Raw genomic sequence first — 13,398 nt, forward strand, 5'->3', positions numbered from 1 at the left:
CCCTTGCCTTCCAGGAAATATCATACCTTCGAGGAGAAATACTTGTCTTTCAAGAGCCCCATGATCGAACTCGCGACCTCTGAACTATCCGCCTTGAAGAATTCCGTCCTTTGCCAGTTGGGATGTGCTCCGGGGGCAACAAATGAAGATTTAAATTGACGTGGGCTGCAATATTGATGGATCCAGGAGAGGTCCTATCCACAAGACACTTCTAAGCCCCTATTTATCTTCCATTCTTTTAAAACACATTTTTTTTTTGTTTATATATCTTCATTTTTAATTATATATTCACACAACAAAATATTTTAAATGTAAACTCAAAACTTTTTAACTACATATTCTTCAAAAATTAATTATTCAAAACAATATTTATTCGAAAAAATGGCCACCAAACAAGGGCAAAGATTATTTGGATTGTATTTTTACACAGGCTGACCTTAGTAAAGGCAGGTGGCCTAACCATTCGCTTATTTTGACATGCCTAGTTTGACATCATAAAAGAAGTGGATAAGTGAACTTTTAAGCTTGGTCAAAGATTCTCTTATTTTGAAAGTAGATACGATATCGAAAAAGCGCTTAATTTTATGAAATTTCAAAAACACGTCTTATTTTTAAAAAATCTCATTAATTTCCCTTATTTGTAGTTCTCAGTATCATACTCCAATTTTTGAGTCGTATTTCATCTAAAATAAAGTTGATATATCTAAAATATCCTTGTAAAATTTTCTTCAATTAGAAATAACTTCGTTAGAGATTTAAAATAACAAAATGAACACAAATTATAATGTATTTAAATGTTAGTAACACAAACTATAAGAAAAAGATAACTAGTTTTTATTTATTAGTATTGGGGGAGAATGATTTCAATTAAAATTTAAAATTAAAGCTACAGTTAGGTTCATTGGCCGTCAATTATGAAAAATAAAAATAATTTAACGTTTACTTTCTTTCTTGTCGTCTTGTGCAAGACATCGAAACTTTCCGAAATTGTTTTTTTAGCTAATTTTTTACTTGTAAAAAGCAAATATGTATAATTAACGTCTTGTTTTAATTTATAAATTTATAAATATGAACTGATGATATTGCATCTATTAGTATTTAAATTATGTATTATTAATCTATATATGATTAAAAAAAAAGATTCGTCACCAAATTCCTCAACAACAAATTTTAAGTCGAAAGTTCAAATAATTCTTTTTCATTTTTTTTTTCAATTACTAAATAGAATTAAAAGTAGAAAGCAGAAGGAATAAAAGAGGAATGGTGATAAATTTTAAGTCGAAAGTTCAAATAATTCTTTTTCATTTTTTTTTTCAATTACTAAATAGAATTAAAAGTAGAAAGCAGAAGGAATAAAAGAGGAATGGTGAGTTTTCTTTACAAATGAACAGGAAAAAGGGTTTTCAACTATCAGATTATTTGTACATAACTATTTCCATCGATTAGTGATTAATCTAATAATCACTCATTTCCGCCCTTCCAGATATCTACACTACGAATATGAATTCTTAGCCTGTTTCTGTATTATCATTTTTCTCTTCTTCTTCCAGCAGACTGGGGTTCATCATGAATCTCCAGCTATCTCCTTCTTCAATTTCCCATTGCTTCTTCAATTCACAGAGAGTTTTTGATGCAGCAGCAGCAATTGCAGGGTTGCTATCTTCTGCTAGTCTCTGCGATGTAGTTAGCAGTTTTAACATTATGACGGTTTGAAGGACACAAGAAACAAAAAACTGATAAGGAGAAAACGGAGTTGGGAAATCTCCGTACCTGCAAAGCTCCCATCCCAGCATTTCCGAGAGTCCACATGGATGGTGCAACTGACAATGCGTTAGCTAATGCTCTCCTGCAAACCAGAGATTTTCAAGGAATGAAAATATAAGCAAATTTAGTTCATTTAATCGCCATAGTGATGTAGGTTGAAGCCATAATCTCAATCAGAGAGCCTAATTAAGACGAAATAAAAAACGCAGGCCAACAAATGCACAAATTTATAGCGGTTACTCTCAGCATGAGAGTTAGTCTTCGCCATGAAGAACAAGAGGATTAGAATGGTTAGTCTTCAACATGAGAGTAAGTCTCCGATCCAACTTCCTAAGACTTAGTCATCATTGAATTGACCTTCAATTTAATTTCAAATAATTAAAAGACTACAATAAAAAATTTCTATAGCTTCTCCAAGCATAGAGTCAGGATGCACTTTCTTCAATCCACGTAGCAGCCAATGCTAGAAAACCTCTTTTACATTTTTCAGATTTCACATAATATAGCTTTTCCGGATTAATTTAATCTGGATATCAAACATTGTATTTGAACGTCTCCTTTCTTCAAAATCTCAATGATCATGCTTATGCCCTAAACTTCCTCGTGAGAATAACCACTCGATTTGTGGATCATTACTGATTCCTCAATCTCGAAGCAACATAACAAGACACTGCCGATTACAATATCACTATTTGTGGGTTCAACAACTAAGCTCTATAGAGAGCGAGGGCTTCAAATAGTGTGTCAATTAGTTAATGAAAAAGGCATTGCTGGAACCATAATTAGAAAAGAAAAATAAGAAACAGAAAGAACTCAAAGAGACAGACACGACTCCCAGGTGAATATACAAGATTGAAAGAAAGAGATGAAACAAAATGGAATTGGTTATAGACAAATGTAGGATTGGACAAAACTCCTGAACTGAACCGGACCCGACCTGAACCGAATCGAGTGGAGTAGTTCTTCTTAAGTTATATACCTGAACGAGTATTTACATAGAGAACTGATTGATTCGGTTCGATTCTTGATTCTAGACCAAAAATAGAAGAACCGAATCTCTCGATTTTTTTTAATTTATTTATCTTGAATAGGTCAAATTATTTTATTTTTTCTAAATAAATTTGCTAACTAATTAATTTAGCTTAAACCCAAAATATGATTTTTATATTTCTAATTCTTGCCCAAGCCCAACTTAATCAAATTGACCTAAATTTTGCCCAAACCTATTATTTTATCGTAGTGTCGTTTCTATAGTTCTAGAGAAATCGAATTGAAAGCTCAACTACGCCTCTCTTCATTATAGTGAGCTCGTTATCTTCATCTTCTTTTTATTTAAAAAATTAATTATTGTATAAAACCTAGAAAGCGAATGGAATCGAACTCGAATGGTTTCACAATTAAATTTAGACCCAACGGTTCCACTTACTAAATACCCAAAAATTCGAGTTTGGTTCGAATCGAATTAGACCATGTTCAACCCTAGACAAATGCATGAGCATAAAGATAGCAAAATTATTTATTTGGGTGGTGGGGATGAAATGTAATGCAGTAAATTTTACTGACTCGATTAATATGTGTTTTCTGGTCATGGATAGTGATGTATGCACAAGCACAAAGCAAGAATGTAATAATAAATTATACTGAGTTGATTGATGTGGGTTTTTTGGTCATGGATACAATTGAAGGCAACGATGGATGATTTAGAAAATTATTTTAAGCCATCTAAGCATATGACCAATCAACATAACATATGAAATATCAAGCATTCGATATTATAAAATGGGGGATAGTTCAAGTATTATGCGAAGAGAAGAAATACTTAAAAGAAGAAATTTCTTAAATTAGAAACCAAATTATACATAATAGGGCGATTTTGTTTGGATTAAATTTGTAATATTATGGTAATAGACTAGTAATTACCTGGTATTAACATCAGGAGAACTTGAACACTCCGCCAATAGAGATACACTGCTTTTACCATCCATTGCATCAAGATCAATAAGAGTTGCAACTAACAACTCCAGCTGTTCCAAACAGAACATAGTAAGTACTTGAAGAAGCAAAGCAGCTTAAAATTCCAACAGACGAGAGAAAACTTGAATTATGCACTCATTCGACTTGGACCTCTTCAGGATCAGTATAATCAATTCCATCAGCTTCTGAAAGTGCAGAAGCTATGCTCCAATAAGCTTCCTGTATTAACCCGACATACATGATACATAACGAAGATATTTAATCGTGAATATACTTTGTAACTTCAGTAAGTGTTAAGTGACAAACCTGCATGGCATTAATACGATCGGCAGACACCTCTATGAAGTCAAGGGTTTTCCCATTCTTTTCCAGTGTTATACGCCCTGCTGCCGCACTAGAATTTACAGAACTGTTCTTCCTGTATGAAGAACCGAATACCAGTAAAGAACTTAAAGGCTAGATCTACTTTGTCATGACTGGGAAAATATAGCGTTGTGGAAACTTACAATCTGCACATCTTTCTCACCATCCTATCATGTATGTTTTTGACAAACTGCAAATCCAGAAAACAGAAATATGAACTCTCTAGGTTGTTAGGAAAAGTGGGCACAGCTAGAAGAAATGGAGAAGTGTGTGATACAAATATAGCAGTGTTGTCTGATGATAATACCTCCAAAGCCATGAAAGCATCTTCCATTGCACGTTGCTTGGCAGCAAAATCTGCCCGTCTCAGATCAGCCTGAATATGACGAGGTTGGTCTTAAGTCATGCACATAAACCATTAATCAAGTGAAAATCACGAGAAGCTCAGAACAGCATGGAATTAGCTCTATCAAAACATCTATAGAAAACATAGAATGAGTGATAAACTTTTGAAAGACATTCTTATTACTTCACTAATTCAATGCCGAAACGGAAAAAAGGAATGGGCACAAAGTATAGAAACAAATGGAATAACAAGTACGAAAGGAAGAAGCTGTCTAATTTAAATTTTAAACTAGATAGATAAGAAAACAATGCTATTAATATAGTAAAATTATGCATGAGATTGTAGCGATTACGTAAAGGCACCTCTAAGGCACCATCACTCCAGTGCTTGTCAGCAGCATATTTCAATCTAGATTGAGCTTTGTTTTTCAGAATCTGACAAGAAACAAAGACTATTGGAACATAATCATGACAAGATCATTTCTACATGACTTTTCTAGTTTTTATTAACAATTCTCAGAAGTTGAATACTTACAGTAGCAACACGATGAAGCCTTTCCGCTCTTCTCTTCACGTCCTGGTCAATTTTCTCGGTGTCTTCTCTAGCTCGTGCTACCAAAGAAGAATTTGATAATCTAGATGAGGAATCATAATCATGTAAATCATTTTGTTTAATCTTGTCTCCTCTCCGCCACTTACTAACAAATTTACAATTTTTCTTGCTTACTGCTTAGTCTTTGATGGACACAAAAATAGAGTTTAGATAGGATTTCAAATTAGAGTTTAATTCAAATTATATTTGTTAAAATTAGATTATATTAGTTTTAATATTTTGATAAAGTTTTAGTTTATTAGAAGTTCTTTTGAGTTTAGCTTAATTGATATGGACTTGTTTGGTGCGGATTATGAGAATCAATTTTTTGACCATTACATGAAAGGTGGATCCCACCTGTGAGTGAAATGGTCAAAAATGATGGTCGACTATGTTAAATAATGGTCAAAAAATTGATTTTTTGGCTTGAAACCAAACGGCGGCTATATATGTATTCATTGTAATGAGTACCCTTTGATTATATGAATAAATTGATTTTCCCTTTGCCCTAAAACTTCTTATCTACTCGTATTTTTCATTCTCATTCTATAATTATTCGTTGTCAAATTGTTACATTCTTACTTCACTACTACTCACAAATCCGCTTATCCATCACTATCACCATCATCCAATCAAAAACTCCTTTTTTTTTTTTTTTGATAGGTAACAAGACCCCATCGAAAACTCTAACAAGACCCCATAGCCATCAACTTTAAGAAAAATCATTCGGCAATAAATTTTTGTTTCGTTTTAGTTTATCCAAAAAGAAATTTCGAAAAAACTAAATAGACATAATTCATCCATGAGAAAAAAATATGGGCTACTGTTTTCAGGATATGTGATTTGTTTTGTTCTTGTTGATTGAATTAGTCGCTTAGGAGAATTCAATTGCAGCAACCCATTGTCACTTGTGCGCTCTTCCATTTTAGCTGTGCTACCTTGAAAAAATGATTTGGACACTGTTTGGCTCTTTTGAGTCTTAGAGGTACCAATTTCTTTTGTGTTGAAACGTGCTTTTATTTTGGTGTTTTGGCTTGTAAATTTTAAATTAAAAATAAAATAAAAAACTTTTAATTTAGTTGCTTTATTTTCAATTCGAAAATAAATAAAATAATAATAACAATAGATAATTAAAAATTGATTTGTCTTAGCACTTCCGTTACATCATATACGAACTCTATACCATCTTTTACACTTATGCCAAACCCCTATGTTGTTCACAAGATCATGTGCTTTCTCCCTCTTATCAATACAATTATCTCCCATCTAAGAATTATGTGACATTCATAATCCTTCTGTGTGAATTACCTTACAGTTCTGGGACTTGATGGTTTGATCGGCCCCGAGTCAATTTTTGATTGGCTAATAATTTTGAAAGTTCTTTGACTTTTACAACTTAAGTGACTCCCTTCATATTTATTATACTAATATGGCACTTTTTAGGATCTGTTATGAGCTATTGAAAGTCAGTTTTGCATAATATTAATCGTCTAAGTCAACGTTATATCACTTCGTAAGATGAGATAAATCAAATATTAAGTAACAAATACATCTTTTTGTATTATCGAAGTCAATTGTTAAATAACTCCTCTTTACACTATAGGCAAGGACGTCCATTGTTAATATCTAACCCACTTCAAAGAGCTATTGTATAATTGTGATATTTATGAAGCTCTCCAGTTACAACATCCAAGTTTCTGAATAGTTTGAATTTTGAAATCTTGCCAGACGACATTCCCTTACCCCAATCCATAGATGAAGCTTACCAAAAGGTCAACCTTTGGTACATATCCTATTGTATTCGTCAAGCATGTAAAAAACTAAACATACCACCCCAATACCACCAGTTACTTCATAAGTTTGGTTGTGTTAATCCTCTTCAAAAAGAAAGTGGAGTTGTTACTCTTAAACCTGTTGGCTATTCAACTAGCGAGGATGAGAATTTTGATACTTGACTTGTATTCACTCTCAAACTGGTCTTGGACATAATCGACCATGATAACCTTGAGGAATTACCTATAGTATTGCCAACTCAGCCAAAATTGATATCACCCACTTTCTTGCATGACTTTCACATTGAATTTGTTTTTGTGTTATGTTAAATGAGATATCCTCCTCGCATGGCCTTGTTTTTATCCAAGGTAATTACCCACTTGCGTACTTTTTCTATAAAAAGGGAGGATAATTTTTTTTCAATGTTCCTAAATTTCATATCAAGATAAAAAGACAAATTATTTTCAATCTTGTGATGTGCAACATAGGACCGAAGACTATAATGGTGATTATTATGCTTTATTCATGTTTCTTTGACCTGATTCTCTGAAGACGTTTAAAAAAGATTTATGGATTACTCACATAAAGATAATCTATTGGACTGGCCATTATACTTGAATGAAAGTTTTTCAACATAATAGAGTTTTTCTTATCGGGGAACATTCGAGCCACAATTGTTGCAATAATTTGTATCTGCAGGCTTGTCTGCAATACTAGTCTGTGGTTCACTTCATTATGTATGGCCAAGTAATTTTTTGAGGGTTGATTGAATCATAGGTTACTTTTCGGAGTCCGTTATCGGAAGAGGGTTAAAAAGAAATATCATCCCCGTTGATCAGTCTTCTTGGGTATGATTTACAGATTCAGATATTGTTGCTTTATCAATTTCAATATTTGGTTTTTAATAACTCCCTTTATATAAGTTCAACTTCGTGCTATTATCAAGAGTTCAATACCCACATTTGATCAAGACAAAATATCGATCTCCTTAGCTAAGTAGCAGCCTACCTTGCTGAAGTCGAGTTCTCTCAATCGAAAAGAAATAGTGGAGATAGAAATAGAGTGTATATACGATTTTAAATTAGTGTTTAATTCAAAATATATTTCTTGAAATTATATTAGATTAGTTTTATTATTTTGATAAAATTCTAATATATTAAAAGTTCTTTCGAATTTAGTTTAGTTGCTCTATATATAGACGACTTATTCATCGTAATAGATCTCCTTGAATATATGAATAAATTGATTTTCTTTGCCCTAAATTCTTGTCCTCTTCTCGAATCCCATTTCTTTCTCATGCTTCCATTGTTTGTTGTCAAATTATTAAGTTCCTGATTCAGTTTTCTCATATTTTTCAGGTGAACAATATTTTTCTTATAGACTATCAAATATTATTGTGTCAAAAAAAACTAAATTGACTTATGTTTTGATTGTATGTACTAATTTGGTTCGCTCCAATGCCAGTGACGTCACTAATTTAATATTCCAACCAAATTAGCCACTATGTCAAATGTTAAATAGAAAAACACTTAATACTTCAATTGCAGCAACTCTTAGCCGTCAAGCTACTTGAATTACAGAAAAGAATATTTCAATATCATATATTAATATTTCAAGATAGTATAGCCATTTTTTACCATCTAGCTTAAGGAACTCTGAACTGAGAAAAGCAACATCTTGACGTGCACGAGCATCCAACCTCATTATGCTCCTATTAGAAATGGTAAATTATTATCATGTATTCCACGTGAATGGTTACTTTTCTACTTATTGTCATTGATAAACTACATAAATTATTGAAAAAAAGTGTTGATCTAAAAGCTTATGTTGTTAGAGATAACCAAATGTATATCATTAACATATGAGTAATGATATTCATGTGTGAAGCACTAGTCTAGGTGGCAATTACATGATACAAAATTATAGATTCATTTAAATACAAAGTAACATGATTCATTTAATTGAACCTATACAATGTAGCAACCTAAACTGGTGCTCTAGCACCACTAGTATTAGAAAGTATTATTGTTTAAATATAGCCTCCAACACGCCTCCTTAGGCCTCACATGTAGGGAGGGTTCAATTCTTAGTATCAAAGCTTAACTTGGGTACAATTTCATTATTGAGTTATAACGAAACTTTAACCCAGGATCTTTGCATGCTCTAGTACCATATTCAACCAATTGATCCAAAAGTATAAGGTGTTATCATTCTAATATAGACTGTTTTATCATATCAGCACATTCCAATGAAAATGGTAACGGTATCCAAACCAGACTCTAAAGGAACAGAAATAAAATCCAAGGCAGTTCATAATCTTTCCACCTCTGCGAGGTCATTTGAAGAAAACAAAGGAGTTCAATTGCACATACTACTCACCTGAAGAGCAATACAATGTCATTCTTAGCCCTTTCATTCACAAATTTTGCATCCTCACAAACAAATTTACATGCTTCAGCTAATCCCTGACTTGATGTAATATTCTTTCCTGTCTCAATGAAATCCTCATCTCCAGCTTGAGCACTGATGCATAAAATGAAGATGAGCTTCAAAATCAACTACATTTTAAAACTTGCCAATGTGTAAATTTAGGAAAAAGAAATAATGTTTTGGTGGCAAACATTGTTAGGTTGTGTGGCCATATAGTATATTTTGTTGTGATAAAACAATCATTTATAATAAATAATTTGTGGTTTTATTGCATTATTTATTATTGAGCATGCAAATTAAAGTGTCTATGATCACTTGAGATAATATAAGTTGGGTATTTGTGTTGAAAAGTACAGTGTGACACAACTTATATTTTGATCATAAATAATTTGTTCACAACCAATGTATATGGGTTGGCACCTCATACTGGAAGGTTGTAGTGTTGACAGATTCATTATTTAGGTTTGTAATTTGTCCTTATCACAGAAATAATTAAAGGTGACGCTAGTACACTTGGGAGTGTACTGAACGGACCGCGTGTCGAATTTAATTCTACAGCATGACCTTGCGGAGAATTAAATTCCACTAGACTGCTGTGTATTTCATCTAAATCCGTTGACAAGATTATGTATATTTTTTCGTGATTTTAATGATTTCTTTATTCATGAGGGTAAGATCAATTTGATTGGTCAAATATCTCAATGAGTTGAGAACTTGAGAATGAGTGGAGTAGAGAATATGAATTCGTGTCGGGAACCGTCGTCTTGAAAAATGGGTAGAGTGACTATTTGAGTATTTTTTGTTGAATGGTTAAAATCTAAGTTCAGTGTTTAACGATGACTAAACTTCGACATCTATGAATAGTTCACAGGACCGTTGAAGAAAATAAAACTTATGTTAGTGAGAATAATTAAAGGAACAAAACGGTCATTTATGCTCGTACTTAATAATCGGATCTCGAACGGGGATAAAATACATATACAGCAGGTTAGAGGAAAGTATTACAGATTTATTAGCTTCTGTGATCTTATATATTCTGCGAGTTCAGTCTTTTGCCTTTAGTGGAAAAAGCAAAGACTAACAATTAGATTTGGTGGTCTAGAGTCAACTAGACAAGATCTAATTATTGGAGCTTGGATAATATATGTCCAATCCGGTCCCTATGGTAGCTTCATGAAGCATTGGAACTTAATTATGGTTATTATAATAGTTTTGGGCTAAATTGTAATTACAATAAAGTTTTATACTTAGTTATAATTACTACGAAAGTTGTAAACTTGATTATAATTGTAATTGAAGTTATAAGACTACACAAATTAATTATAAACTAATTGAATTTGGACTTTAATTAGAACTCCTGTTTGAATGTGGAATTATTATTGTATAAGGATTGAAACTCTTCTATCTCTATAAATAGAGATTAGATGAATCTTAGATATCCTATGAAATGCAATTGCACAACATTCATAAGACATAATTCCACAGTGTTTAAATTTTGGAGAGAAAAAAATTATTTTTGTTGATTTTTCAATTGTTCAGTTCAAGAATTAGTTCATTGATTTAATTAAAAGAAGGTGTCCATCCACCGGTATAGTCTTGACTCTGGAGAATACCATAGAAAACTTGGACGTTTTAAGCATCAAGTTCTTGGAAGTAAACGCTGGAAGTTCGTGATCCAAAAAGGCTGGAAGTTCGTGATTCAGAATTTATTCAAGAATTGATTTTTGAATTTAGGTAAAAATTCGAATTCTATATTTTGGATATAACATACACGTGATCATCTAGACGATCTTGTTTATTGAATTAAAGAAATTTTAAATTCTGGATAATTTCGCTTCCGCATTCCAACAAACATGTGAAGCACTTAATGTCTGGGTGCCTGCCTCTCAAGCAATCATACAAGATAAAAAGGAGTGGACATCTACATTCTAACCATAAGTTGTATCACAGTATTTAAATAAGTTTATTTATGTCATGGTTTAACAGAATTACATATGATCACAAACTAACTACGTTGATTGATATTATAGAGAATATAAGAAAACAGTTGGAAGAGGCATGCCGTCCTTTGCCCCATGACACTTACAATACAATACATAATTAAGAAAATGCATAACTAACACTAGTCTAACATTATCTAACCTATGAAGACTGAAAACAACAAAATCAATATGAAAAATCATAAGCTGGAATAGTTATCTGAGACTTAACAGTTACAGATATGCTAATAACCATTTAATTATTTCATTTATATTGTCACGTGCTTGATCAACTGGAATTCATCAAATGCTTTTATATGAGAGCTCCAATACCTGGATATGTTTGCACAATCATCATAGTGTCTCACGTACTCTTCTGTTTCCGTATTCCGTGTTTCTGTTGAGTGACATGTCAAAGTAGCTCCACGAGATCCAATCAAAGTATTTAGTTTTCCACCAAAATGCCAGAATCCGTCATTAGATAACCTCTTTTTCAACATGGAGAGATGTCCATTGCTTTGTTTAGCATATAACTTAGGATGCTGTGGTGACTTGACAGATGAATGAAGAAACCCATTTGGTTTAGCCATAGTTTTCTAATTTTTGATGGAACTCTAGTTTCTATGTAGCTTTTGTGAGTGATGGAGAAAGGATTATTACAGAAGGCAAATTATCAAATTACCCAGGCTAGAATTTCCCTGCAAAATTTTCAGAATGTAAAAGCGAGAAAAAGAGCATGAGGCGAATTCAAAATATTTCAAGCACAAGGTCCTACATAATTTAATACAGGCATAACTTGTAACAGATTTTTTGTGCAAATGATAATCGGAAGCACCTATGAAAAAATTTGATGCAAAGAATTCCTCATTTGCGGAAGTATTGCCTAGAGAACACCAACGGTCTACCCAGCAATATATGTTTTTTATTTTCTCGCATCAACATAGTCTGTTCTTAAAGCACCAAAAGAGGCAATCTCCTATAACTACGTATATTTTCTAATATCTTACATTTACAATCTTATAACTATTCTATGAAACTGAACCAAAAAGCACATCAAGTTTATCCATACAAGAATCAAATTTCACATGGGACTTCATACAGCAACTTTTCCAATTTGCCGGTATTTACTCCGATCAAAAAAGCTTCTGTCATTCAATTTATCAAACATATCAATCGCACTTGACCTACTTTGTTTCCTAGATCGGAATTTATAATTGTCTTTCAGACTTCCATAATCATAGGCACAGTTTGAAATCACTACATAAACACTTTAGCCTTCAGTGAATTCAATGTAAACACCCTACCGAATCATATTGTCAGCACTACCCAGTATTAAAAACAGACATGAAAAAGTATGATGTCTCTCGATGAAATTCAAAACAGAAGCTAAAGATTTTCATTTACAACTAATTTTTTTCATCTTTACCATTAAAGCAAGAAAAAATTAAAAGGAACTTTTTAGAGGAATTGACTTCATATTTTTCAAATTGTTCTACCATGATCACCGATTCACCTAAATTTTGCTAAATAGTACATCTTTCAAACTAATTCTGACAATCTACCAGCGAAAATTGACGATGTTAATCTAAATACAATCTCATTAAGTTTCAAATAACAGAAAAAACTGTTATAAACAAAACCCACAAATATTTGAAGAACGGTTGAGGAAATTGGAAAACCCACCTATGAAATCAAAGTATAGACAATGAGAAAGTGAGCAGTTGAGGAAATGCATAGCGTTTTACTGAGAGAGGAGGAGGGATAGAGAGGGACGAAGAGAAAGAGTTTAGGGCAGTGAGTTTGTTAAAACTTTGGGACAGAAAGAGTAAATGACAGAGTGACCGGCCGTGCTAGGATTGATACAAATTTCAACCACAAGTAGTCTGTGGCCCCTCAATTGCCAACACCATTCTAAAAGGATGTGAAATAAATGCAGCTGCCAAGAATTGAATAGAAACATGGCTCAATGAGTGAGCCAAGAATTGAATAGAGACGTGGCTAAATGAGTGAGTTGCTTGATGAGATGCGATGTGGATTACTTAAATCCACTTGATACATGATTATTGTCATTGAGTGTTTCGCGAGGATCATGCTAATTTGATGTAATTGTGGACTTTAATCTTGTGATCACTTTGTATTTCTAGTCATGTCACTTGTTATTGGTTCTGAATTTTGTAT

General features: G+C 32.7%; 1 protein-coding gene across 2 annotated transcripts; it reads right to left on the reverse strand.

The window, feature by feature from the left end:
• Positions 1-1,353: 1,353 nt before the first annotated feature.
• LOC111408250 lies at positions 1,354-13,075 on the reverse strand. Of its 2 annotated transcripts, XM_023038039.1 has the most exons (13): positions 12,904-13,073; positions 11,554-11,918; positions 9,191-9,334; positions 8,449-8,522; positions 4,982-5,058; positions 4,810-4,881; positions 4,409-4,477; positions 4,245-4,291; positions 4,045-4,156; positions 3,889-3,957; positions 3,685-3,788; positions 1,771-1,846; positions 1,354-1,673 (listed from the first exon to the last, which is right to left on the reverse strand). In XM_023038039.1, the coding sequence occupies exons 2-13, from the start codon at positions 11,808-11,810 to the stop codon at positions 1,509-1,511; spliced, it is 1,266 nt and encodes a 421-aa protein (XP_022893807.1). In that variant the 5' UTR covers positions 11,811-11,918; positions 12,904-13,073; the 3' UTR covers positions 1,354-1,508. The 2 variants fall into 2 exon arrangements, with proteins under 2 accessions (XP_022893807.1, XP_022893813.1); XM_023038045.1 differs by lacking the exon at positions 8,449-8,522 and having other exon boundaries at positions 4,982-5,081; positions 12,904-13,075.
• Positions 13,076-13,398: the final 323 nt, after the last annotated feature.

The sequence above is a fragment of the Olea europaea genome, chromosome 2 (assembly GCF_002742605.1).
Source record: "Olea europaea var. sylvestris chromosome 2, O_europaea_v1, whole genome shotgun sequence".
Taxonomy (NCBI): Eukaryota; Viridiplantae; Streptophyta; class Magnoliopsida; order Lamiales; family Oleaceae; genus Olea; species Olea europaea.